Source organism: Vicia villosa, linkage group LG2 (assembly GCF_029867415.1).
Source record: "Vicia villosa cultivar HV-30 ecotype Madison, WI linkage group LG2, Vvil1.0, whole genome shotgun sequence".
In the NCBI taxonomy this organism is placed as follows: domain Eukaryota; kingdom Viridiplantae; phylum Streptophyta; class Magnoliopsida; order Fabales; family Fabaceae; genus Vicia; species Vicia villosa.
In genome coordinates this window covers 145,179,427-145,207,104 of record NC_081181.1, presented here as the reverse complement: position 1 = coordinate 145,207,104, position 27,678 = coordinate 145,179,427, and the positions used below count along the sequence as shown (strand labels likewise).

Below are 27,678 nucleotides of genomic sequence, written 5' to 3'. Positions count from 1 at the left end.
TTATGTTTAATATTCCACTTTTATCTAATTTAAATTTTACATATTAAATGGAAAATTGTTGTCAAAATATGACGAGTTTTGTTGTTTTTTTGATAATTTATGAATGTCTAAATACAAAATTATGTTGTCATCTATATGTGTATGTATGGCTTAATAAAATATTTATAAAAAACCGAACAAACCGAACCGAATCAAACCGCATTAGTTTGGTTTGGTTTGGTTCGGATTTTTTTTTAAAGTCAACCAAACCAAACCAAACCGCACTATTTTTTCTCTTGCGGTTCGGATGATTTTTTTCGTCAAAACCGCCCAAACCGCACCGCGAACACCCCTAAAGTGTAATATATAGATGGCATGTTGTTACTCAAGATTGATTTTATGCTAACGAAATCATTAAGGGGAAGAGCATGCTTTAACAAAATATGCACGCCATCAATGAATAGCTAGCATGGAAAAACGAAATGTCATTATTAATACGTAACACAATAGTTTTAGCTTGCAATTATTAAAATCAATCCTATATAACCCTATATGACATCACTGACAGCTATTTAATTTATTTTTGCTACATTATAAAACAAAGGAATACGAATAGTTATGAAGTAGGTGAACACATTATTGTATTAAGATGTATAATACCTTATTCTCTTAAGTATATATATTATTTGACATTTTAGTTACATGGGTATACCAAAAGTTGCGCATAGCACAAAACATATACTACATTTTTGTGATTTTCGGGAAATTTACATATAAATTAATATTAAAAGTCACGTTAAAAGGTAGCTCCTCAATAAAATATTTGTTTCGATAATCATATTTGATAGTGTGTTTTTATATATGCGACATGTTACTGTATATTTATAAAAGCGACTTGTTAATGTATTCTTATATATGGAAATTATTATTCTAAACCCAAAAACATTCATGGAAAAATTATTATTTGAGTTTATAAAATAAAATCATGAGTATATTGTTGTAACAGAATTAAAATATATTAAGAAGACACTCAAAATCTCCTATCAATATTCTTACATGATGTGTTAATAAAGTATATTGTAAAAGACACTCCAAAGTTGCGTATAGCACAAAACATAAACTACATATTAATAAATATCCTAAAAAAAATACTTGTTTCGATAATCATATTTGATAGTGTGTTTTTATATATGCGACATGCTACTGTATATTTATAAAAGCGACTTGTTAATGTATTCTTACATATGGTAATTATTATTCTAAACCCAAAAACATTCATGGAAAAATTATTATTTGAGTTTATAAAATAAATTCATGAGTATATTGTTGTAACACAATTAAAATATATTAAGAAGACACTCAAAATCTCCTATCAATATTCTTACATGCATGTGTTAATAAAGCATATTGTAAAAGACACTCCAAAGTTGTGTATAGCACAAAACATAAACTACATATTAATAATTATCCTTTGATTGCGCTTTTAGGGTTATTTTACATATAAATTAATACGAAAAGTCAGGTATAAAGGTAGCTTCTCATATTATATTAATTTGCTGCAAAAAAGTGTTTGATAATAAGATTAAAAGAATATGACAATAATCTTGTAACAGAATTAAATTATATTAAAAAGACACTCAAAACCTCCTATTAGTTTTCATACGTGCATGTGTTAATAAAGCATATTGTCCAACGTGATTTGAATATTTTTTCAGGCGATATATGACGTATCAACATTTGAAAATAATCACGGTATTTGTAAATAATAGAAGCAATATTGTAAAACCTTGATAAGCATATATTATCCAAAATGGGATGGTCTTATCGAAAACCAAGTTTGAAAAGGAACATACTTCTACAACCAAATTTGATTATCCAAATATTAAGCAAAAATTTAAAACATGAAATTGAAAATGAACATTCTGCTTAAAGTAAGTGCTTTTTTAATCACCAACATATCAGTTGGTTCCTTCTATCTTCACTTTTTTTAGGGGTTTGGTACCCGAGTACTGTGTAGCTCCGACAAACTCACATTCATTTTCACCGTCTGGTGCATTTGTTGACTTCGCCTTTGTTGGGGTGACCGTACTGTTGATTTCGGGTTCATTTTCTCCACATGCCGAAAGTGAATGCTACAGGACAATAAAAATGTATTAAACTCTAAAAATGCAATGTTTAGCTAAATGATTGAGGAGTTTCATATGTACTTACAGCTGAGAAATCAATGGTATCTTCCTTTCTTGGATCCTTTCCAGCAATGTTGAAATTCTGAAGAAACAGCAATGGAGAAATTAGGAATTAAATTTGATAATAGCCGAACAGTTATGGAAAAACTTAAATAAAATATAGCAGTGTCTACCAAGGTATCTGTTGGTGTTTTTGGTTCATTGACTACAATGTCTTTATTTTGCTCATCTTGCTGTTTGATGTAGTTTTCTAAAATCTGATCAACAGAAGATGCATCTGTTAAAAGTTTCTGAACGGATCCTTGATTGAAGTTTGGCTGCACTTTAACTCTAAAAGCAAATCTTTTTTTCAAAAGTACGTCAAGTTCGTCTGGATATACCATAGGATCATCTTCACCATTCTGTAAACATATCATAGAAAATAGATTATGCCAGATTTAGATGCGGTATTAAAATATTAAAACATGTATTATAATCACGTAAGGTAAAATCTTATTCAGAACTAAAAACCTCTATCATGGATTTGCGCATATCGTCGGCTGTTTTTCCAATGATATTAAAGCAATCAGTATCCCAAAATACAAAGCGGAACTTGGATTCTCCATCAATTACATGAATCTCAACCTTGTACCTAACATTTGAGGTAATAAAATTTATTTAATAAGCAGTTAGTAAAAAAAAATGAAAAAATATCTGAAAAACCTAAACATCGTATTTAAAGCACCTTGGTACAGGTTTCACAACATTTTCACCACATCCACATTTAAACGGATTATCTGGATTGGAAGCCTTCAAAGTGCAGCCGGTGCATCCATAGTAGAACCATCCATATTTGGAAACAGCAAATTTCAAAGTAGTAGCCACAGTTACACACACAGATTCCTGCAAACAAAAATTTTATTCACTAATCCATGTACCATAATTATGTAAAAAAGGTCTCAGACTTATACCTGTTTTAACTTTGCCACTTCAGCTAGCGACATACATTTGGCATTATAAACAAACTTATCAATAGTTGTGTATTGGGTTGACCCAGACCAAGAAGACATCGTCTGAGTGGATTGCAATGGTCTTTCATTCCTCTGAGATTCAGACAGCCTACAAAATAACACAATTACCATGAATCAATGAATCAAACGTTGTAAAATTCTTATTTAACAGAACAATTAATATAAAAAACACAAAATACAAAATCTGTGATATACTTTGACATGAATTCATTGATAACAGCAATATCGTCATTGATAAACAGTTTTGAGCCACTCCAGCCATTAGAGACTGCAAAAAAGAAAAAGTTACTAAGTTTATTAAAAATCCATTCATGATTTATGATTATAAACAGATCAGTCTATTTTACCCTGAGAATCCTTAATGATTGCATGAGTTAGAACAATGACTATTGCTCCACATTTTGAATCGTCATTATAGTAATTTAAAAACCTGGTTCCGTAAGTGTCCCACAGCGTGCAAGTTACAATGTTCCCACTACAAATTATAAATAGCCATCAAAATGTGTAATCAGCAGACAAAATAAGAATACTGTATGACAGTATTATCGAAATATACCTCAAATCTTTGAGTTTAAAAGAAATGACAATCTTTTTTCCTCCTGTCTTGGATTGGCAGTTTTCAATCTCATCAACCACACCTATGATATCTGAATATGAAAAGATTGTAAGAATAAATTATTACAGATATTTAATAAGTATTAAGCAACTCAAAATATATATTCAAACACAATATCTTTGACATACCTTGAAGTCTGTCCATGTTACATCCCCCCGCGAGTATGTCGGCGAAATCTTTAAAGAAATATTTCTCAGATGGTATATTGTTAAGGTCAACTGGTTTAACAGTTGTACCGCTTAAGAAAACAAATTTTTTGGGATGATCGCACAGCTTCCACTGGAAATCATTTTCATAAACATTCCCATTATTAATGACGCAGGTCATATCCTCTTTCAGCAGTTGCTTCCACTTCGAAGTATGGTCACCACGGACCAAGGCTTGAATACGATCTCCCTAAATAAAAAAACAACAAACAGAACAATATTAGATAAGCTGATAGCGAAAAAAAATATACAGAAGATCAATAAGAAACCCTTGCTATACAAAGACCCACAAAAAAACGATTCAACCTTTGAATCAATCAAAACCATCTCAAGATGCTCGACACCTTTACTATTTACGACAGTCCAGAGATCGTTGATACGAACAGCAAGGCGCCATGTTTCTTTAGAATCATCAACATCACGTATGAAATCGGTTCTGCGAGACATTGAAGATGAAAAGAAAGAAAATCGATTTTTTTTAGGGTTTAAGTTGGAGAAAGAAATATGTTTGGGAGGGTCTATACGGATGTCATTGATATATAGCAAGTATAAGAATCCGAATGGCCAATATTTGGAAGGATTCATTGGAAGTTGTTAAAAATTGAATTCAGAAGTTGGAAAGGTTAAAAGTTGGCGCATGGAAGGCATAGGATATTGGACCAAATGGTAGCAGCTTGTATGATGATTATGTCTGCTGCATAAATAACGTAAAAGCATCCAAAATAATTAATGAAAATACTTAATAAATTAATGACAGACTAAATATATTTGTAATGACACTTTTATCCTTAAAATGAGATTAATCCATGGATTATTATGGGATTAGAATGTAATTAACTGAGGCTTTAGTTTTCTTAGTATAGTATTGATAAACTACTCACAATATGTGTCCGCTGTTTACCATTACATAAAAAAACAAATTTTCTTAGAACGCCTAGTCAAATGTATCAATTCATTCATACCCACCATCCTATCGACCAAAACCCTCTCTTTAGGAAAAGTAGATTGATTATAAAAAATAGTTTATTCATAACCTTAGTTAACTTATTTGCTACGTATGACTTTTGCGACACACTTGTAGAGAGACCCCAAATAGATAAGGGAAATGTTCATTCCACCTTTATATTTTTTTCCACATCATCACGAAAAAATGATAATGTCTCTAGCGTCTGGAGATGTAATTTCAGACGCGTCTTTTCCACGCACAAATGAAGTAAAATTGGTGAGAGACCCTTATTTTATAAAATATTGATCCAAAGATGCATCTCCGTATGAATAAAATGTAGATTCGGAGATGCATCTCCAAAATTTTCCTTAGTTCATTATTTAGTGAGCAATCTAGATATGCATCTCCAGAATTATGTCTGGTACATCAAAGCAGAAACAACTATAGTAGAATGCAATTCAAATAACTTAGATTAACTCCAAAATAAATACTACATAGATAAAAATTACATAAATGTAACATTATATGTTATTAAAAAAAGGTAGTTTGGGACGTTGCAGCATTCTAATAACATCGTCGGCTGATCTTCAAATCGTCGCATACACTTCAATCAGACTCTTTGTTGAGTAACGATACAAGGTACTTCACATTACCTTCAAATCATCCCCTGTCTTCAGTTCGAGCAATGTGAATTATAGTTTCCCTCTGTTGTCTATTGAAGGTGGACGGTACTCGAGCTTCACAATTCTCTGATTTTTTAGATATTGTAGAAGAGTATTCAGTTTGGTTTTCAGATCTACAAGTATGTCTTGGAAGATGCGAAATTGAAGTGAGAGTGTTGTGTCATTGAAATACATAAAAGCAAGATGAGGGTTGATATCTTAAAACTTTGATAAGTTATAAAGTTTGCAACATGAACATGAAGTAAAAGTTTTGTGTAAGAAGGTTGAGGATTAATTCTATGTTAAAAGTTCTGAAGTATTGAAAATTTCAAGGAGCAATCCTTATGAATTGGAGTAGGCCTCGTGATTTTGGAATCAACTAATATAATTTGAGCGTGTTCCTTTATTTATTTTTCTTAGTTTTTATTTTAATTTCCTTAATATTTCTGCAATTATTCTCTTTTTCTACTTCTTAATTTAAAAGTAATTTAATTTTTTTAAGTTTCTTTTTGGTCTAGATCTTTTACTTTTAAATAATGAGTTGAGTTCATTTGAACACACAAGATTTTAGAAAAACATTTCCTTCTCTATCTCACCTTACTTTATATTTTCATACTCACTTAAACTATAATTTTAGTACTAATAAAATAGCCACCTTGTAGAAAATTCTTGAGTATTATTATAATTTATAATTGTAAATTAAGTTCTCTTAAAACTTTAATCATACAATTGAAAAAAAGTAAGATCAGTACTTTGACAAGTCTACCACATGTCACTCTCTCATGCTTTATTATAATTTTAATAACTTCTAATTATAGAAACTTTTTATTTTACGCTATTTGTTTTTTATTTAATTTATTTAACTATTTGATTATATTTACTTAATTATTTATATAACATTTGAACTTCCCAAATCTTATCTTAGGTTCTATTTTGATTCTCACGTTTGGAATTTATTGGACCAAAAATCAATCAATGCAAAGCTGCCCCAAGTTCACTCATCTCTCACACTATAAAACCATACCTTCATTTCCTTCAAGTCATCTACCATTCTCGTAACAAATCTCTGCCAAAATCCTCCATAATCTGCTCAACCATCCACCATAAACTCTCTTTTTTGTCGTAGGAAATCTCACTGCAACACCGTTAAACCGCATTCGCACAACAACTGTAAACTCACAAAAACGCCAAACTCAGAGAAATTGAAGATAAGGAGAGTCCAGATCCGGAAGCAGGAAGATGGAGAAAATAAGAAGACGTGCCTATATTTTTTACTTTTTGTTTCCTTCGATTTTGTAGTCGCATCCGCATCAAGCCATGTAAGTGTAACAGTGAAATTATATAATAGATTGGGGCTAGGTTTTTTTTGGTGGGTTGAGGGTATTTTAGTTGATATTTTGATTGTTGAATAGTAGAGAAGAGAAAAGGCAGAGAAATAGAGGTAATGGGCGCGCGATGGGTATAAAAGAGAAGATAGGTTTTACACGTTAGAAACAGAGAGAATTTAGTTTTATTTGTATGGTTTTTTTAATTGATTTGATTTAGCTTTTAATTGATTTTATTGGAATTAATAAATATATTAATTGGATTAATGAGAGAAACAGGGGACTCCATCAGATTTTTTGGAGAGAGAAACGTGTATCTTTTTATCTTTTGTTATATTTTCTAGATTTTATTTTTTTGTTTGGTTTCAAGAGGGAAGTTTTTTCTTCTTTTTTATTGCATTTGATTTTTATTTAATAAGAATTAAAAGATTTTTTTTTATAAATAAGTAAGGATGAAAAATGAGAGACTTTTTCATTTTTATTTCCAGTATAGTATTTAATTGAAGGAATGGGGCACTCCTTTCCTATTTTATAGGATAATTTTGTTTTTATTTTATTTATTGGTTATTCATTTAATTTGATTTTGTTAATCTATTTAATTTTATAGAATAATGCAAAATGAGTTCTTTGCCAAGTTTGCCACTGGGCTCTCTCTCATGAATTCTCCTATATTTTATTGTTGCTATGAAAGGAAAGTTTATACTAATTTAATTCTATTAATTATTTTAAATTAAATAAAGTTTTATAGTTGTTTTAAATTAAATAATAAATTAAATTAATTTGTATAATACCAAAATTAATAGTATTTGATTGATATTTATTAACTTATGACAGATATCAACGCTGAGTAGTATAAAAATTGCTTCGAAACTATTACTTATGTAAACCTTACCCGATTTGAATTTCTTTAGAAAATCACACAACCACTGCTTGCGTCTTACCAAAGGCTATTACTATTATTACCACCAACTTTTCTTATTTCAACAATCTTTAAATAATATTTGTAACAAAAATAATTTTTAATTGTAATTGTAAATTATTTTAATGTCTAATGTACTCACACTATCTGCATTTTTTTGTATTGTTTAGTGAAATGAAGTAATATATTTTTATCTATAAATCAACTATTAGTAAATATTATTATTACATATTATTATTACTATTATTACATATTATTATTTATAATAAAATATAGTTAAAAAATCAAACTAAAAGGGAAAAGATTTAAAAAATAACGTCTAGATTCTATGATACAAGTCATCAAAAATGGTAATATTTATACTAACAATTGACATAATATTTGTTTTAACAAAAGATGTAAGATAGTTATGATATATAGAAATCACAATTTTCTTATGAAAAAAACAAATAGATAATTATATATTTAATTTATTTTACTATGTATTAAATATTTATAAGAGAGATTAATAAATGTAAATCTATAATATATAAATTTTATATTCATATAATATTTTTGTTAATGTAAATTCATACTATATGAATCTTATGTATCTTTCTAAAAAATAATCTTAATTTTAAAACTTGAGTCAATAAATAAAAATTATTTTTAATATTTAAAAAATATTTTTATTATATATAAAATTCTATTGAATCCTTTTATCCTGCGCCTCGCACGGAGACGATCCAAGACCGTGAGTATATCCTTAATTATTATATAGTTATTTTGAATTTTGTTATAATCATACTAATCGGAATCAATCATATTATATTTAAACCTGTGCCTCGCACGGGTATACACACTAATAAGCTATAAAGATTGCAAGCCGAACATAAAGTATAATTTTGGTGTAAGAAGGTTAAGCATTTATTACGTGTTAAAAACTAGTAGTAGAAATCTTAAGGAACGATACTTGAAAATTGGAGTAAGTCTCGTAATCTTAAAAGTATAATAATTCTAGTGTGTTTCTTTAATTGTTTTTTATCTTTTACTTTATTGTTCTTAATCTTTCTGCAATCATTCTATTCATTTACTATTTTTTCTTAAAATTAACTTTAAGTTTGTTTTAAATTTTGAAATATCATTTTAGCTCCATATCCTTATTGTATTTGTAGTTATTTGGATAATAATTTGCCTATTTATCAAATCTATCGTTTTTCTAAAATAAGTATTAAATCTTTACGCCATTGATTATTCATCTGTTTTAATTTTCACATCTTATTTTTACTAATTTTGCCCATAATTTTGTCTAAAAATCGACTACTAAATTAGGGGGAGTATAAAAAAAATAGGGGTTGAGCCCGGGCGCCTGCCCGGGCTAGCTGGGCCTTGGCTCCGCCCCTGATTATTTGGATAATAATTTGCCTATTTATCAAAGCTATCGTTTTTCTAAAATAAGTATTAAATCTTTGTTGAAGTAATTATTAATAAATAAATAAATAAATATGAGTAAAAAATAAACTACTCTATCAAAAATATGTAATTATAAATATAAGTATTTTTTTATTTATTCTTAAGTATTTGTTTGTATTACTATTTTTTATGAGATTTAATATTAATATTTGATAAAAACTCCAAAATCACTAGTACAAATATAACAATATAATTTTAAAATTTACACCCGATATACTAAAAACGGGTGTAAATGAGAAATACGGTGACAATTTTGTAAATAAAATGTCAATTTAAATATTATCAGGTGACAATATACACCCTATTTTCTAAAAACGGGTTTAAATTAAAAATATTATTATAATCAAATCTCAATTACACCCTTTAAACTAAAAAACGGGTGTAAATTTATATAATTTTTTTTTTATAACTAAAAATATGTAATCTATGTGACATAGAAATAACTTAAATATTATTTCACAAATTAATGAATGAATATTAATAGGTTTAAATTTATTAGGCAAATAAAATTCATTGAACATTATATTAAAACTCTTTATTAGATCAAACATTATACTTAAACATTAAGATAATAAAAAAATTTCTCTTCTACTTTTTCACAAAACCCATTTTTCAATCAACAAGTTTTCATCGCATGCATTTCAAGAAATCCTTTTCCACTACATTTCGCGTTTCGAGGGTTTCCATCGCATGCATTTCGAAGTTTGAAGCTCTCTTCTGTGACGAAGTTCGAACTAAATCCAAGTGTTTTGACACCCTTCCGTGACGAAGCTCTCTTCTTCTCCACACTCGTTCAGACACCCTTCTGTGACGAAGCTCTCTTCTTCTCCAACACCGCTCATTTGCTCACTCGCTCACTCTCACTTCACCGAAGCTAAGAGGAAACCATTTGGTACTGACGATAAAAAGCTGAGAGGAAACCATTTCATAGTGGCGACATTGGTAAGCTGAATAATTAGGGTTTTATACTTTGAGCGACATTGGTAGCTGAAGAATTAGGGTTTTATACTCACAAATTAGTTCCTATTGTTTGAAATGAATTTGTTTGGAATGTGTAATTTTGTTTGAAATGAATTTGTTTGAAATGAAGTCTTTGACAGTGTGGTTTAGCTCTGCAATTCACATCAATGTTTAATCACATATTGAAATGTTACTAAAATTCATCTGAAAATGTATATATACCTCATTTTGTATGCAAGTTCTATATTATGTAGTCTAGCAAATGTCAATTCCTAATGATTTTATGCACGAGTTACTGTTTTTTTTTTTGTACTTCGCTATTGAAATCATGTTTAAATTTGGTATTCTGAACTTTACAGCTTACATCTTTATTGTATCTTCTGCTTTGACCTTACTTGTGTGTGTCTAAAGGAATAGAGGCATTTGAATTTTTCTTTCTGAAATGATTGATCTTGCAGTCAATTAGTTTGTTCATCATGATTGTGTATTTTCACTGCATTGATCTCAGTTTTGTTCTTTTTTCCCCCTAAATATTTTCAGAAATTGCCCCATCGATTTGAAGGAGGCAGTTTCTAGTGTAATATTTGCAACTCCAAGATGTTCGGACATACCTAAGCTCGCGGATGTGAAGAAGCATATGGCTTCAAAGTATGGAAAAGAATTTGTCTCTGCAGCAGTTGAACTGCGCCCTGACTGTGGTGTAAATCGCTTGGCAAGTTTCTTTACCTACTTGATGTTGAATAGGATCATGCTGAAGATCGTTTTGTGCCTTTTTTTTTCTAATTTAGTGTTGTCTTTTCAGTTGGTTGAGAAATTTTCTGCTAAAGCCCCTGATGGTCCAACCAACCAAGATAAAAGTACTGACTGCAATAGCTGAGGAGCATAACATCAAATGGGAGCCCAAATCATTTGGAGACAATGATACAAAGGCCTCTCAAGACTTACTGGTAAGCTTTGTTTATTCTGGATTTTCTATAGTTCCTTTGTAAGTGTGTAATGGTGGGTTTGCATGGGTATTTAACTTTAACATCTCATGGTGGTTAATTCCATACTACTTGATTGTCCTGAGAATTCGGGTACACTTTGTTGAAATAAAACAAATCGGTTCAATTGATATACATATATACCAGTTCAGTCCGGTTCAATATATATAGAAGTAGCTCAGTTCAGTTAGGAAATATAAATTAAATCGGTTTGAATTGGTGTCTAGAACCGGTCACCGGTTTAAAGTACCAATCGGGTCTGGTTCTTAGTTAACTAGATGTCTAGAACCAGCTCTGTTATTTTTTTTTACCCGCCCAAAGTACTCCTGATATGATGTCATGCTATTTTAAAGAATAATGTAATTCTTATAAAGAATAATACCAAATTGGTCTTGCCTAAATTTAAGTGTTACAAAATGTTTTGAGATATTACCGGGACATCCCAAGCTGATTGTGCTGTTCTCATCATTGATTTCACTACTGGTGGTTTTGAGGCTGGTATTTCAAAGGACGGTTAGACCCGTGAACATGCTCTCGTTGCTTTCACTCTTGGTGTGAGGCAAATGATTTGTTGTTGCAACAAGGTAATTTTCAGTTTCAGCTTTTGAATAATTCTATATTCTCATAACTAATTTATAGATAACAATGATCATATGAGAGATGATGAAATAGATGAAGATTGGAAAACATTTTTGGTTACATATACTGGTGATGATGATGATGAAATGGATGAAGATTATAGGTTCTTTTTGGCTACATATAATTCTGAGATTGAAACAGATTGTGCTAGTAATCATAGTGGTGGTTCAAACATTGGTAGTGATGAAACGGATGAAGAATATAGATCCTTTTTAGCTACATATGATCCTGATGTTGAAAATGACAGTGCTGGTAATCAAAGTGGTGGTTCAAATATTGGCAATGATGAAACAGATGCGGAATACATATCGTTTTTAGCTACATGTGATCCTAATGTTGAAAATGACAGTGCTGGTAATCAAAGTGGTGGTTCAAATATTGGCAATGATGAAATAGATGCGGAATACATATCGTTTTTAGCTGATCCTGCTGTTGAAAATGATAGTGTTGGTAATCGAAGTGGTGGTTCAAATGTTGACGTCAACTTAGGCAACAACAATGTCAAGAAGGAAATAGAAGAAGGCTACAATTGTTTTTCAAATCAATTTGTTCCTGATTATATTAGCAACAGGGTTCATGTTGATGAAGATGATCGGTTATTAAGAAAAAGTTTTAGTGTTGGGAAAAGCACATTACTTTCTAATCAAGAATTTGATACCCCTAAAATGCAACGTGTTGTTGATGAAGATTATAAACAAATCCTTAATTCTGGGAGGGTTGTTGGTGGTGATTTTGTCTATGGTTCTTTTATGAATGCCAATGACACATCCAATGTGAAAGATGAACGTAATTCCTCTGATTCAGATCTAATTGTTTTGGAATCTTGTCCATATTGTGAAAACACCCCTTTCAAATCTTCAAAAGCATATGATTCATCTGTAAGTGTCTTCAACTTACTTCAAGCAATGTATACGTAATAGTCATCTCTTGCAAATTGTCCACAAACATATATACATTATTCAAAAACTTATTTTATTTTAAGTTGCAAACAGTTAATTTTTAACTCTTTTCATAACACGTATTTATGATCTGTGTGTTTAGTGTTTTGGAGAAGAAATGCACCCGAAAGACAACAAGCAAATGACTTGTATTTATCATTCTCAATTTCGGAAAAGACTTGTGGAATATCTTGATAGGCCTTATGACTATGAAGAGTATAAATCTCTTCTTGCTAAAGCAAATGAACGAAGGCAAAAGGAACGTCATTTAGAAACACGGCAGGGGGTGATTGAGTCATATCACTGTGGAGGTGTCACCAAATCGCATCTTGATTCGCACCCTGGTAGGTCCATATTTTCTCTTGTATTCTCCATTTTGTGGTTTGTGCTAGTTTTTTGGTAGCTTTTACTTTTGGATTTTCAACTTCTATTCTCGATATCGCTCAACTCTTTCTATGCTCAATCTGATTTCAGACCTCTATCAAATATTTGTTTCCTAATTGTGAAGATGTAGCCAAAGCTATTGCCATGGAGTCCAAGGAAAATCGTATTTTGTTTCTCTTGCGTGGATTTTTTTTCTGGATACAAGTAAGTAAATAGATTCATGTACATTTTTGTACATTTTGTTCGGTGCATTGTTACATGATTCATCATTTAATGTTTTGTTTCTAATACCAGTGAATGTGAGTTTTTTTTTTGTATAGATTTTGTATAGATTTTTTCTGGATACAAGTATTACCATTTCATTTTATGATACGACGCGGTTGGTTGATATGGAGCACCTTACTGCCCACCACCAGCGCCTTTTAGTAGAGTTTTGCAGGTAAATTACGATTTTATACTTCTGAACCTCTATGAAAAGAAGTCGTCTTAAGATATATAATATCGAAGTAACAAAGCTTTATTCTCATAGGAACCTCGTGATTTTTCATCTGCTGAACCGTTTCCGTCACGTCAAAGTTTGTTTTCTTTATAGTCTTATAAAGTGTCCACTATTAGTTACAAGGACAAGAATGGAATAGGCCATGTCGTTCTTCGAAACCCTCGAGGAGCTTCGGCAACGGTTACATTCTCTTAACTCTTTCAATTTTTCAAGTTTTGAATTTGATTGATGATGCTAGCGTGTGTTGTGTGTGATTCTTTCAGGTTAGCTTGCACGGAGGGCAAGTTCTTTCGTGGAAAACGGAACGCGGCGAAGAGTTGTTGTTTTCTAGTACTAAGGTAGATCAAGATTAGGTTTTTCAATTTGATTTCTCAACAGATTTTGGAATATAAAATGTTACAATTTTTTATCAGGCAATCTTTAGTCCTCCGAAACCGGTCCGAGGAGGAATCCCAATCTGTTTTCCACAGGTAATTTTACCGATACTAGTACTATTAATTAACACCTGAATCCACCCAAACCAAAACCAACCTATAAAAACGGTCTCGGATCGACACACCAATCCGGCCAAAGATATGTAATTCACACAAATAAAAGATATTTGATTATTTAAAAGATATGTGATTATTTAAATTGATAATATTAGATAAACAATTAATAAATACTTAATAAATAACATACATCTCTTTTATCTAATTAATACTATTATATGAAATTTAAAATTAAAATTAATTCAGTTGAAAAGATAATTAGATTAATTCATCAAATATTTTCCTAATAAATATCGGTAAGTCAATGTTGTACTTACAATTTGAGAAAGAGAATCTGTTAGGTAGCTAGCATTGGCATTTCTTAATTGAGGTGCATCAGAAGCATAACCAGAAGAGTAATAATTTATGCCAATAAAATCAAATGAGCCATTGACTAATCTAGACTGATAACTCCAAAGACAGACTTAGATTTTCTCACCATTTTGTAGGTATTAAACATTTACTAGGTAGGCTTAAGAATTTGTTCAAGAAGTATGGCAGAATGTGAGCTTCTCAAATGGTATGTTCAAGAGGTGAGTGATTTGATTTGATGTATGCTTTTTTCAATGAGTTTTATGATTGATGATGTCTGATTGATTGTAATGGTAGGGTGATAAAACTACTATAGACATTACGAGCCGGTATAAAGGAAAAGTTTGTAATATTCTTCATGTTTCAGGTGACATTGTGAAGGTGAGATATGAAAACTTGTAAATCTGAAAGATTTGATCATATAGGCTCTTAAAGAGGCTTTTGAGGTCTTTTGCAACAAAGGTGTTGCTGGAAACTCTAGTGCAGAACTTCTTGCCACTTTTTGTGATAACATTCTCAACAAAGGATGTTTTCATTATTTTATAGACTTTGACAGTACATGTTCAACAAGTTAGAGCTTCATGTACCCATTTTAGGGATTGACAAGGCTGGCAAAACGGTAAAACATTTTTTAACCTCGTAGTTTTTAAGAAATTAGAGGTTTGTTGTGTGGCTCTGAATTGCTATATAATGAATAATTTTGTAGACTTTGCTTGAGAAGATGAAGTCGGTGTACACGAATGTAAAAGGTCTTCCTCCGGATCGAATTGTGGAAAGCAGTTGCTTCTCCAGGGCGTAGTATTTTGGCCATGGATAAATCCAATGCTACATGTGGAAAGCGGTTGGATTCAATTGGACTAGAGAACACCGAAGCTAACCGTCAAACATGGCGTAAAATTATATATGAAGAAAGTGTTATGACTTGGTTAAAATATAATTTTTATGTGTATGATTTTATAGTATTTGAAATATTATGAATGCACATGATTTTGTATACTTTTTGGTTAATATTAAAAATATTTTGACTTAGTTAAAATATGATTTTTATGTGTATGATTTTATAGTATTTGCAATATTATGACTGAAAATGAAATATAACTAAATGGTGTATATGAAATAGGGTGTAAATAGATTTAAATATAATATAATTGTTCATTCATAAATGACGTATTTACACCCGATTTTTATTAAAACAGGGTGTAATTAAGAACGTATCTACATCCGATTTTAGTTAAAACAGGGTGTAATTAAAACGTAATTACCCCCAATTAAACCCGATTTTTATTAAAACAGGGTGTAATTAAAACGGAAATACGCTCAATTACACCCAATTTTTACTAAAACAGGGTGTAATTAAAACGTAATTACGCCCAATTACACCCGATTTTTATTAAAACAGGGTGTAATTAAAAACGTAGTTACGCCCAATTACACCCGATTTTTATTAAAACAGGGTGTAATTAAAAACATAATTACACCCGATTTTTATTAAAATAGGGTGTAATTAAAAACGTAATTACGCCCAATTACACCCGATTTTTGTTAAAATAGGGTGTAACGTAGAATATATTTACACCCGATATTCTTAAAATAGGGAGTAATTACAAACGTATTTACACCCATTTTATAAACGGGTGTAAATGCGTTAGACATTTTTCACCCTGTGGATATACACCCGATTTTTATTAAAAATAATGGGTGTAAATTTAATAAAAAACGGGTGTAAATTAACATTTTTGTACTAGTGAATAACCACACATGACACACCCAACATGATACTATACTACCATCTTTTTTTCACATTTTAATTTTACATGAGGTTGGCTACATTCATCATATTTTGTAAAAACATGAGGTTGGCTACATTCATCCTATTTTAATTTTACAAGACATGCATGTGCTAAAATTTTGTAAGAACATGAGGTTGGCTACATTCATCATTATGTTTTTCCTTCGGAAACAGACTTTGTGCCTTTGAGCTTTCTAGTCATTTTATTTTATGAACATCAAAAATTGGTATGATTGTCTGCCTATAATTGATTTGAATCTAACTACATAGAAATAGTAAGAATTCAAGTTGAGGTTAGGTTGTGGTCACTTATCATCGGGCTGTCAGCCATACGCGATTCTTTCATTTATTTAGATCATAAATGCTGATATTTAGGACAGCTAGTTTCAAATTTTCTATAAAATATTTCGGCCATAAATAATATAGAAATTAATTTTTTTTATAAAAAATAATCATAGTTAAAAAATATTTTGAAAATATGCATATGAAAACATTTTTAATTAAGATGATTAAAATAGAAGGTGTGAAGGCCCATTTTAATCTCTCACAAAAACTGTTGAGGTCAGATTAGTCCTTGAGAAAAGAAATCCTTATTAAATCTCTTACAAAATTTAACCGAGCCACGTTAGTCCCTCAACTAACATTTTTTTAAAATCGGTTTTTTCTTACTTTTGAACCGTGACTGTACTGCTAATAAAGACTCATTTTAGTCCCTCGCAAAAAGGAAGAGTCTAAATTACTCCCTAAGAAAAAAAAGGTCTATATTTAATCTCTTACAAAATTTAATCAAGTCATGTTAGTCCCTCTTTTAGTATTTTTTTTTAAATTGTGATTGGACTTCTATTTTACGACGATTAAATTGAAATTATTTATGAAGGGATTGTAGATAAATAATCGCGATATCACGACGTTCTTTTCTTTGTTTGATTTATTATCAGGCTTATGGATGGGATGACTGTGGTTTTTGTTGTTCTGTATTCTTGTGTATTAGGTGTCGCTATTGTTTTAGTTGTTAATGATCTTTTAGGAAGGTTTAGTTTTGTTACTAATGTGATTTAGGATAATTTCTTGCTTTTGTAAATAATACTTGTGGGGAAAATAATACACATGGTAATGTTGGAAGAAAAATGGTTTATACCATATCACTTAGGTTTTGACTATAACAAAGTATTTAATGAACAATTAGGTACACTAACATATGTTCAAGTGTGCAGGATCATTAGTCAAAAAATTTATCGGACTCTGACTATGATAGGAACATATGAAGAGAAGCTTGTGACTCAGATTATGAAAGATCAGAATATGATGACTCAAATTCTGAATGATAAGATTTTAATGTCTCACATCTAGGGAACCCAACTTCTGGTGGAAACTTAGATTCTGAAGACCATGTGCAAAGGAACTCAACCTCTGACCTGTACTTAACTTTTGAAAGCATGTCTATCTTGTCAAGTCATAGTTTAAAAATACGAAAAAAATCGTTTGAAAAAATATTAAAAGAGGAACTAACATGGCTCAGTTAAAATTTGTAAGAGATTAAATAGAGACTTTTTTTTTCATGAACTAATTTAGACTCTCCTTTTTTTGTGAGGGACTAAAATGGGTCTTCACTGGTGATCCAGTCACGGTTCAAAAGTAAAAAAAATCGGTTTGAAAAAAATATTAGTAGATGGACTAACATGACTCGGTTAAATTTTGTAGGGGATTTAATAGAGACTTTTTTTTCTCAGGGACTAATCTGACCTCTACAATTTTTGTGAGGGACTAAAATGAGACTTCACTCAAATAGAATATATTATAAAACTCACCAAAATAGTATAGAGATGAATGAGAGACGAATGAGAGAAAGAGAAAAGAGAAAGTAATATTATATTATATTATATTCTTCAAGTATCATTTGCATTGCAATGTGGATCTTATTTATAGGATGTTATGTAGATAGAAAATCATAACGGTTAATAGGGAATAGGAAATGTATGGACTACTAAGTAAGATGGACATCCATATTTATATTTATTCATAACACTCCCCCTTGGATGTCCATTGAGGATATGTTTCGTTAAAATCTTACTAGGAAAAACCTAGAGAGAAAAATTTAGTGAAGAAAATAGAGTACAAAATCTTTTGAATTTGTACTGCCTCGTTAAAAACCTTACTTGAAAACCTAGTGGGGAAAAACCATGGTTAGGGAAAAAAGAGTGCAGAACATATTTATTTCTCTCCCTCTTGCATACATTTATATTTATATGTGAGACGATATTCTTTGTAGTAGTTGCTTAAAATTTCGTCTTCGAAGTGACTTCATATAGTGCTAATAGTTATGCAGGATTTGATGAAGTTGTTGTCATGAGTTGTTTCATATATCTCCATGAAATGGTTATACCATCACATGTAAGCAAATAACTTATTTTTGATCTACCATTGTGAGGATATGACAAGTAACCTGCATCTCTAAGATAATGAAGTATATGTTTGACTCTATTCCAATATCTTTGTGTAGGTGAATAATTGTATTTTGCTAATAGATTGACCACAAATGATATATCAAGACGTGTATAATTAGCAAGGTGCATTAGTGTTCCAATTGCACTACGATATGATACTTCAGGACCAAACAATTTTCATCATTTTCGCGAGGCCTACAAGGATCTTTCTCTACATATAAGGATATAACAACCATTGGAGTAGACAAGGGATGAGATATGTCCATATAGAAGCGTTTCAACACTTTTCTATAAAACCTTCCTAATGTACAAATATTCCATTGTCCAAATTCTCAATTTGTAAGTCTAGACATAATTTTGTTTTTCCCAAGTTCTTCATCTCAAACTTTTTCTTTAAGCAATTTATAGCTTTTGGAAGCTCTTTAGGAGTTTCAATAATATTTATATCATCCACATAAACAATTATTATTGCAAATTATCTTCCACATTCTTCTATGAAAATACAAAGACAAATAGAGTTATTTGTATATCCACCCTTTAGTAAAAAAATCGTCCAGATTGTTTCAACTTATAGAGTGACTTGTTCAATTTTATTTAGTAGTTTTCTCGAGATCCAAAATTGCGTGCCTCTGGTATATTGAACTCTTCAGGGAGTTTCAGAAATCTGTTACAACATCCATCATGTGCAAATTAAGTCCTTCATATGCTACAAGGCTTATTAAATGTCCAAAAGTGCTTGCATCTATTACAAGTGAATATGTCTCTTCAAAATTAATTGCAGGTCTTTGCAAAAATCATCGAGTAACAAGTCGAGCTTTGCATCTCACAATTCATTATTTTCATTTTATTTCGCACAAAAACTCATGTGTATCCAACTGGCTTAACACCTTGATGTGTTTGAACTACATGTCCAAACACTTGTCTCTTGTGAAGTGAGTTTAATTTTGCTTCAATTGCATATTTCCATTTAGGCCAATCCTCACTTAGTCTACAAACTTTAATAGATGTCGGTTCATGATCCTCTTTGTCATTTATCACATTTAGCGTTATATTGTATGAAAAATATCATCAATGTCGACTTCATGTTGGTTCTATTGTATTCTATTATGGACATAATTTATCGAGATCTCTTTATTTTTATAAGTTTCAGGTACCTGGTCAATTTCTTCTGGAGATAAAATGTTTATTATGTTTGAAGATTCTTTTATATTTTCTATATTCTCACTTGGGCCATCTTTATTCTTAGCTCCCTTTCTTGTTCGAGGATTTTAATCTTTGGAACCAATTGATCTGTCACGTTTCATACGTGGTTGAGACTCATTGGATTGTCCAGCAGGGATATCAATTTTTATTGGAGCATTTGCATTTGGTATACACTGCACTTCCAAAAATTCTTAGATGGAAATATTATGTTCTTTGTCAAAAACTAATTGTAAAGGGGAAGAGGTGTGATAACTCGTTGGCATGATGTGAATCAACATTGCAGCATGCAAATTTGCATGTCCCCGAGCAAAAATTGGGAGTTTACATCTCATAATAAGTGGTCTTGAAATTTATTTCATATGTTTGATAAATGATTCTGCAAGTCCATTTTGAATATGAACATGTGCTACTAGATGTTCAATGTCATTTTCAGTAGACATACAATACTCATTAAATGTTTGAGATGAAAATTTTGCAGCATTATCAAGACATATTTTGTTGACATGATAATCAGGGAAATGAGCTCTTATTCAAATCAATTAAGCTAGCAGGCTCGGAAACGCCTAGTTGCGAGTTGACAACAAACAAACATGTGACCATCTAGTTGATGCATCAACTGAAACCATAAAATATATAAATGGTCCACATGATGGGTGTATTTGCCCACAAATATCACCATGTATACGCTCTAAAAAACTAATAGATTCATTTCTAGTTTTTATTGGTGATGGCCGAATTATCAATTTTCATTGCGAGCGAAAGTTGCATGAGAGCTTATTTGATAAAATAATTTCCCGACTCATTATTTGATGAACGCATGAATTTTCAATTATTTTTCACATCATTATATAACCGGGATGACCCAACCGGTCATGCCAAATTAGAAATTTATCATTATTTGTAAACTTCAGGTTTTTACAGTTATTAATATTGGAACTTACTTTTCTACCTTGCTTCATGCACGATTTAAATTCATTTGCAATATTATATTATCCAACAGGAGAATCCACTTCGATTGTAGTATTAGCAACTGTAAGTGGGTGTATAAAATTTGTAAATGAATAATCTTTCGAACTTCTGGTTCGTACTAGTTTGTATGAAGATCAAGATTTAAAATTGTTCATTTGAATTTCTCGTTCATGATTTCAGCTGCTTATTTCGTCCTCTAATATTGAAAAAAAATTAATTTATTAAGTGATAATCAGCCTACTGGGTTGCAATCAAGTATTTTATTATTTTCTCAAATTATATCCTCAAAATTGAGATTCTTATCAATTATATTTTTTTCAATATTCTTTCATGACTCATCTTAATGTATTTTATTGGAGCAATTAGAATATACACAACACATCCAAATGCTCACTTAGATGAGAAGTATTAGAATAAATTGTAAGTTAAGGGAGGGTTAAGATATAGTATCTTGTTGGCTTGATGCGAATAAATATTTTAATGTATTTGATTGCATGTTCCCAACGCATAATTTAGAAGTTATAATCTCATAAGTATCAATCATACAACTGACTTTAGACGTCTAAAGAATGGATTTTCAAGTCCATTTTTTTTATATGAACATATGCTACATGTGAGATATTGGATCGAACTCTAGTATGGTCGAAGGGTAGCTTCTTGGTTCGACAGGATTAAGCATGAAGTCGAAGGTTGTTCACATGCTTGTGTCGAAGATGCTAGGGTTGTTAGCATGTTAAATTAGGTTTTAGTGTTTAAACCCTAATTTGTTAAGTTAGCTTGTTTATTAAGTTGGCTTGTGTAATGGGCCTTGTGGAAAAAAAAGAAAAGCCCATTAGTTAGTATGTTAGGTTTTATTATAAATAGCATACTAGTCTCTCATCATTGCTAAGCTGCAAATCCTAATTTGGGGTGAGAGAGGTTATTTGTTATTCTTGTAAACTTGTAATCTTGTTTTAAGAGAAAGTAAAAGAATAGCAGTTATAACCAATCTTGTGTTCCTCTTCTTCCTTGTCCTTTATTCATCCCTTATTTTATACTTTGTTCGTGGCATTGAATTCACAACAAATTGGTGCGGTGAGCATGGAGAAGATGCCTTCAACAAAGTATGAGATTGAAAAGTTCACCGGAGTGAATGATTTCGGTCTGTGGCGCTTGAAGATGAAAGCCCTACTGGTTCAGTAGGGTTGTTTGGAAGCGTTGAAGGGAGAGGAAGCCATGAATGCAGAATTGACGGCAGCGGAGAAGACGAATATGATCGAGAAAGCACACAGCGCAATTTTGTTGAGCCTTGGTGATAAGGTTCTCCGGCAAGTATCAAAGGAGACGGCGGCATCAGGGTTATGGGTGAAACTTGAAAGTTTATATATGACCAAATCGCTGGTAAATCGACTCTACCTGAAGCAAGCTTTGTATTCATTCAAGATGAATGAAGACAAAGTGTTGGCTGAGCAGTTAGATATGTTCAACAAGCTGATTCTTGATCTTGAAAATATTGATGTGAAGATTGATGATGAAGATCAAGTGCTGTTACTATTGTGTTCTTTGCCTCGATCACATGCTCACTTCACAGAAACTCTCCTGTATGGAAGGGAGTCCCTGACCTTTGAAGAAGTTTAATCAGCCCTGTATTCTAAGGACTTGAACGAACGAAAGGAGCATAAATCTTCGACTGTTGGCGAAGGTTCGGCCGTTAAAGGAAAACTCTTACGAAAGGATGGTAAGTTTGACAAGAAGAAGGGCAAAAGCCAGTCGAAGTCTTACAGTGGCGAAGCATCTGGCAATCGATGCTATCATTGTAAGAAGGAGGGTCACACAAGAAAGGTGTTCCCTGAACGCCTGAAAGATCATGGAGGTAAGGATAATGGCAATGCAACCATTGTTCAAGATGATTTCGAATCATCTGATGTTCTTGTGCTTTCAAGCAGTGACTCGAGAAGAGAGTGGATTATGGATTCAGGTTGCACTTGGCACATGACTCCAAACAAAGACTTGTTCGAGGAATTATGTGATCAAGATGGTGGATCAGTATTGCTGGGAAACAACAAGGCTTGCAAGATTGCAGGTGTTGGATCTGTGAGGTTTAAACTCCATGATGAGTCAATAAGGTTGTTGACTGAAGTCAAGTATGTTCCTGATTTGAAGAGAAATCTACTTTCTCTTGGTGAATTCGACAAGAAAGGATATGTTTTCCAAGGAGAGAAAAGTATCCTAAGAGTCATGAAGGGTTCGAAGGAAGTTTTGAGAGGCGTGAAGAAACAAGGCTTGTATACCCTTGAGGCTGAAGTTGTAAGTGGTTCAACAAATGTTGCATCCACGAAACCTTTGTCGAAGACAGAAATCTGGCACATGAGATTGGGCCATGTCAGTGAAAGGGGTCTGGTCGAATTAGGAAAACAAAATTTGCTTGGTGGAGACAAAGTCGAAAAGCTGAAGTTTTGTGAACCCTGTGTACTTGGAAAATCTTGCAGAGTGAAGTTCAACAAAGGCAAACAAAGAACACATGGATCCCTTGATTACATCCATGCTGATCTTTGGGGGCCTGCAAGGTGTCCATCACATTCAGGAGCAAGGTATTTTCTATCCATAGTAGATGATTATTCCAGAAAATTATGGGTATTCATCCAGAAGACTAAGGATGAAACTTTTGAGAATTTCAAAAGTTGGAAGACTCTGGTTGAAAATCAGACTGGCAGAAAGGTCAAGAGGTTGAGAACCGACAATGGCCTTGAATTTTGCAATGAGGCATTCGACAGTTTTTGTGCTGCCTCTGGTATTGCAAGGCACAAAACTACTGCAGGTACTCCACAGCAAAATGGTTTGGCTGAAAGGTTTAATCGAACTATTTTGAAGAGAGTCAGATGCATGTTCACTAGTGCTGGACTAAAGAAGGTGTTCTGGGCTGAGACAGTTTCGACAGCAACATATCTGATAAACAGTTGTCCTTCGACAGTGTTAGATATGAAGACACCTGAAGAAGTTTGGTCGGGACATCCACCAGATCTCGACAAACTGAGAGTATTTGGCTGCATAGCCTATGCTCATATTAGGCAAGACAAGGTCGAACCTAGAGCTCTGAAATGCATGTTCATGGGATACCCTGAAGGAGTCAAAGCTTATAGGCTATGGTGCCTAGAGCCAGGTCACAGGAGGTGTATCACCAGTCGAGATGTAGTTTTCCATGAAGCTGAAATGGCTTTTAAGAAAATTGATGATGTTGGTCGAAGTACAGAAACATCTAACGAAGAGCTGGAACAGGTAGAGATTCCTGTTGAGGTGGAGCATGTTGATGCTGAATTGCATATCCCTATTGAAGTCAAAGAAGAAGCAGAAGATGCTGAGGAAGTTGAGGAAACTGACGATGACTACCAATTGTCGAGAGATAGGTCGAGAAGAGTCATCAAGGCACCTCAGAGACTTGGGTATGCAGATCTTATAGCTTATGCCTTAATCTCTGCAAGTGAGGTTCTAGACGAAGAACCTAGAGACTACAAGGAAGTTATGAGGAGTCGAAATAAGACTGAATGGCTGAAAGCCATGGATGATGAGATGAAATCTCTTCATGATAATCATACTTGGGAACTGATCAAGAAACCTGCTGGGGCAAGGTTAGTCAGCTGTAAATGGATTTTCAAAGTTAAGGAAGGAATTGAAGGAGTGACGTAGAAAAGATACAAGGCAAGGTTAGTTGCAAGGGGTTTCACTCAGAAAGAAGGTGTCGACTTCAATGATGTGTTTTCTCCTGTTGTGAAGCATAGGTCCATTCGAATGTTGCTTGCCATGGTGGCACAGTTCGATCTTGAACTGGAACAGATGGATGTGAAAACTGCGTTCTTGTATGGTGATCTAGATGAAACGATCCTGATGAGGCAACCTGGAGGGTATGTCGAAAAGGGGAAGGAAGATTGTGTGTGCAAGTTAAAGAGATCTTTGTATGGGCTGAAACAATCTCCTAGACAGTGGAATAGGAGATTCGACAAGTTCATGGCACGCATAAGTTTCATTAGAAGTCAGTTCGACCACTGCGTTTACTTCAGATTTCGACCTGGTAATTCATTTGTTATTTTGTTGCTTTATGTGGATGATATTCTCATAGCAAGCAACAATGTTGAAGATGTGACGAGGGTAAAGGCTGAACTCAATAAGGAGTTCGATATGAAGGATCTGGGAGCTGCTTCCAGGATTCTTGGAAGTGACATTCGAAGAGATAGAAAGAAGTCGAAGTTATGCTTATCTCAAGAGGCATATCTACGGAAGATTCTCGAAAAGTTTGGTATGTCGAATTTGAATCCAGTTGTGACTCCAACAAACCCTCAATTCAAGCTGAGTATTGATCAGTGTCCCAGTACTGATGTCGAAAGAGCCTATATAAATAGCATCCCATATGCTAATATAGTTGGTTCTTTGATGTATGCTATGGTCTGTACTAGACCCGACATAGCATATGTAGTAAGTCTTGTAAGCAGGTACATGGCGAACCCTGGAAAGGCTCACTGGCAAGCATTGAAGTGGATTTTAAGGTACATAAATGGGTCTCTGAATAGAGTCCTAATTTATGGTGGAGCCTTAGGTGAAGATAGTAAAGCAGTAATAGAAGGATATGTCGACTCTGATTATGCAGGTTGTATGGATTCCAAAAAATCTATTTCTGGATATGTTTTCACTATGTTTGGCACTACAATTAGTTGGAAAGCAACACATCAGAAGATTGTTGCTCTATCAACCACTGAAGCGGAGTATATTGCCCTAACTGAAGCTGTGAAAGAAGCATTGTGGCTTGAAGGTTTTGCGAAGGAGCTGAAACTTCAAGGTCGAGGTATCACTGTTAAATGTGATAGTCAAAGTGCAATACACCTGTCGAAGAATTCAGCCTATCATGAGCGAACTAAGCACATTGATGTGAGACTGCATTTTGTCAGAGGAGTAATCGAGCGTGGAGAAGTCCAAGTGCTAAAGGTTTCGACTGAAGACAATGCTGCTGATATGATCACCAAGACATTGCTGTCATACCCCAAAATTTGCCTTCCATATTCCATTCACAATGATTCAAAGTTCAAGGTTCAAATCCAAAGCTTTGCTCCCTCAATGGTCCAGGTAACCCACAGTCAACTGGTTTGACCTAAAAGTCAACCATAATCAAAGCACAGTCAAAAAACTCTCAATTTTGGGTCAACATAAAGTGAATAAGAGTATAACCATCATTTGATCAAAGATTGATCATGATTCCATTAATAGAAACTCAGAGATGAACAAATACAAAAAGGTTCAAATTAGGGTTTCTTAGGAGAAAGTCAACCCAACTTTGAATGGGCATAACTTTCACATGGAACATCAAAAATTCCCCACTCAAAGCCTATTTTGAAGGAAATTGGATTCTCTACAACTTGGTCTCTCACAAGCCAAGGCTAGAAATGCTTAATTTGAGAGGTATAATCCAAAAGATTACAGGTCCTTTTCAAGCATCCTTCAAAAGCAGTTTTTTTCCAAAGAAGATATGATCAAGATAAAAGCTCCAAATGAAAAATATGTTCCAAAGTAGCTTATAGAGGACATCTTGAGGTTTCCAAAAAGTCATAGAACTCCCTCATAGCTTAAAAATTGAGTGAGATATGCTTGGTCAAAGTAGGGTGATTTTGGAGGACCAAATGTGAAATAAAGGGGGGTCAAAATTGAATTTCTTGAAAATGGGCCTATGTCTCGTGATCTAAACTTGGTCCACAAGTTATTTAGGCTGCCCAAGACACATACCACGAAATTAAATATTTTTATTTGATTTTTTAAGGATTTTATTTCATTTTTTAATGATTTAATTAAGATAAAAATCAAATATTTTGGTAAGGGAGATATTTTGATTGATTCCAATCAATATTAATGGCAAAATATAATACAATTTCGTGATTAAATGATTGAAAAAAGATAGGCACAAGATTGGGCAAGAATAGAAGGTTTAAAAGAAATAAAATCAAATTTTCCCAAATTGCAAGATTGGATTCAAGTGAAGTTTTGGGCAATTTTATTAACCTAATCCATTGCCTATAAGTATCTAAATGATGTCACACGAATAAGGGTTGCCAATTCTGATCAGAGCATAAGCACAAGAACTCAAGAAAACTCACCAAGAACTTGATTTCGGTTTTGGGAAATTTGGAACTTTCAAGGAGATTTGAGGATTGCTACGTGTTCCTTGGATCATTCTGGACGTGTCTGTTAGAACAAGAATTGTTCTGATCAATTATCTTAGTTTTGATGATAACAATAATATGAATTTTGCTTAAGATTATATGGTACTCTAATCCAATGCAATTTCCTTTTCAGGAAATATATAAAGAGTATGCATAATTCAGCGCTCAGAAGCTTTGTCTCAAAGGGTTCAGCATGCAACATCAGAACATGGTCTGGCAAGACATCAGAAGATGGTCGAAGCAGAATCAGAACATGGGTCTATGGAAGCATCAGAAGAACAAGAGAACAGAAGCACTGAAGTTCTGATGGTATCACGCTCAAAAGCACTTCAAGGTCAGAAGATCAGAAGATGCTTTGCACCAAGCTGTTTGACTCTGATGATATTCAAACGTTGTATTCACAAACATCAGATCAGAAGGAAGTACAAGTGGCAAGCTACGCTGACTGACAAAAGGAACGTTAAAAGCTACTAAAGGCTACGTCAGTAGACACAGCGTGAACAAGGCTCGAGGTAGTTGACAAAAGCGTATAACATTAAATGCGATGC

The 27,678-nt window shown here is 32.7% G+C and overlaps 2 protein-coding genes across 2 annotated transcripts; one reads left to right on the top strand and one right to left on the bottom strand.

The window, feature by feature from the left end:
- Positions 1-1,906: 1,906 nt before the first annotated feature.
- Positions 1,907-4,177, bottom strand: LOC131652329 (uncharacterized). Its single transcript, XM_058922167.1, has 10 exons — positions 3,920-4,177; positions 3,732-3,822; positions 3,523-3,650; positions 3,371-3,443; positions 3,116-3,263; positions 2,890-3,047; positions 2,676-2,796; positions 2,339-2,566; positions 2,191-2,247; positions 1,907-2,111 (listed from the first exon to the last, which is right to left on the bottom strand). The coding sequence occupies exons 1-10, from the start codon at positions 4,116-4,118 to the stop codon at positions 1,938-1,940; spliced, it is 1,377 nt and encodes a 458-aa protein (XP_058778150.1). The 5' UTR covers positions 4,119-4,177; the 3' UTR covers positions 1,907-1,937.
- Positions 4,178-10,898: 6,721 nt separating this feature from the next.
- LOC131650234 (uncharacterized) lies at positions 10,899-13,648 on the top strand. The gene is made up of 7 exons (XM_058919953.1): positions 10,899-10,973; positions 11,064-11,118; positions 11,671-11,742; positions 11,884-12,761; positions 12,925-13,165; positions 13,330-13,409; positions 13,526-13,648. Exons 1-7 carry the CDS (start codon positions 10,899-10,901, stop codon positions 13,646-13,648), a joined length of 1,524 nt encoding a protein of 507 aa, XP_058775936.1.
- The last annotated feature ends 14,030 nt before the right edge of the window (positions 13,649-27,678 follow it).

Bases quoted from the DNA above. Each gene is read 5' to 3' on its own strand.
- LOC131650234 (XM_058919953.1), top strand. From the start codon at position 10,899: ATGGCTTCAAAGTATGGAAAAGAATTTGTCTCTGCAGCAGTTGAACTG. The intron at 11,743-11,883 runs GTATTTCAAAGG...ACTAATTTATAG, and splicing joins TACTGGTGGTTTTGAGGCTG to ATAACAATGATCATATGAGA. The intron at 12,762-12,924 runs GTAAGTGTCTTC...CTGTGTGTTTAG, and splicing joins CAAAAGCATATGATTCATCT to TGTTTTGGAGAAGAAATGCA.
- LOC131652329 (XM_058922167.1), bottom strand. From the start codon at position 4,118: ATGACCTGCGTCATTAATAATGGGAATGTTTATGAAAATGATTTCCAG. The intron at 3,048-3,115 runs GTATAAGTCTGA...TTTTGTTTGCAG, and splicing joins AAGTGGCAAAGTTAAAACAG to GAATCTGTGTGTGTAACTGT. The intron at 2,248-2,338 runs GTAGACACTGCT...CTGTTTCTTCAG, and splicing joins AAACACCAACAGATACCTTG to AATTTCAACATTGCTGGAAA.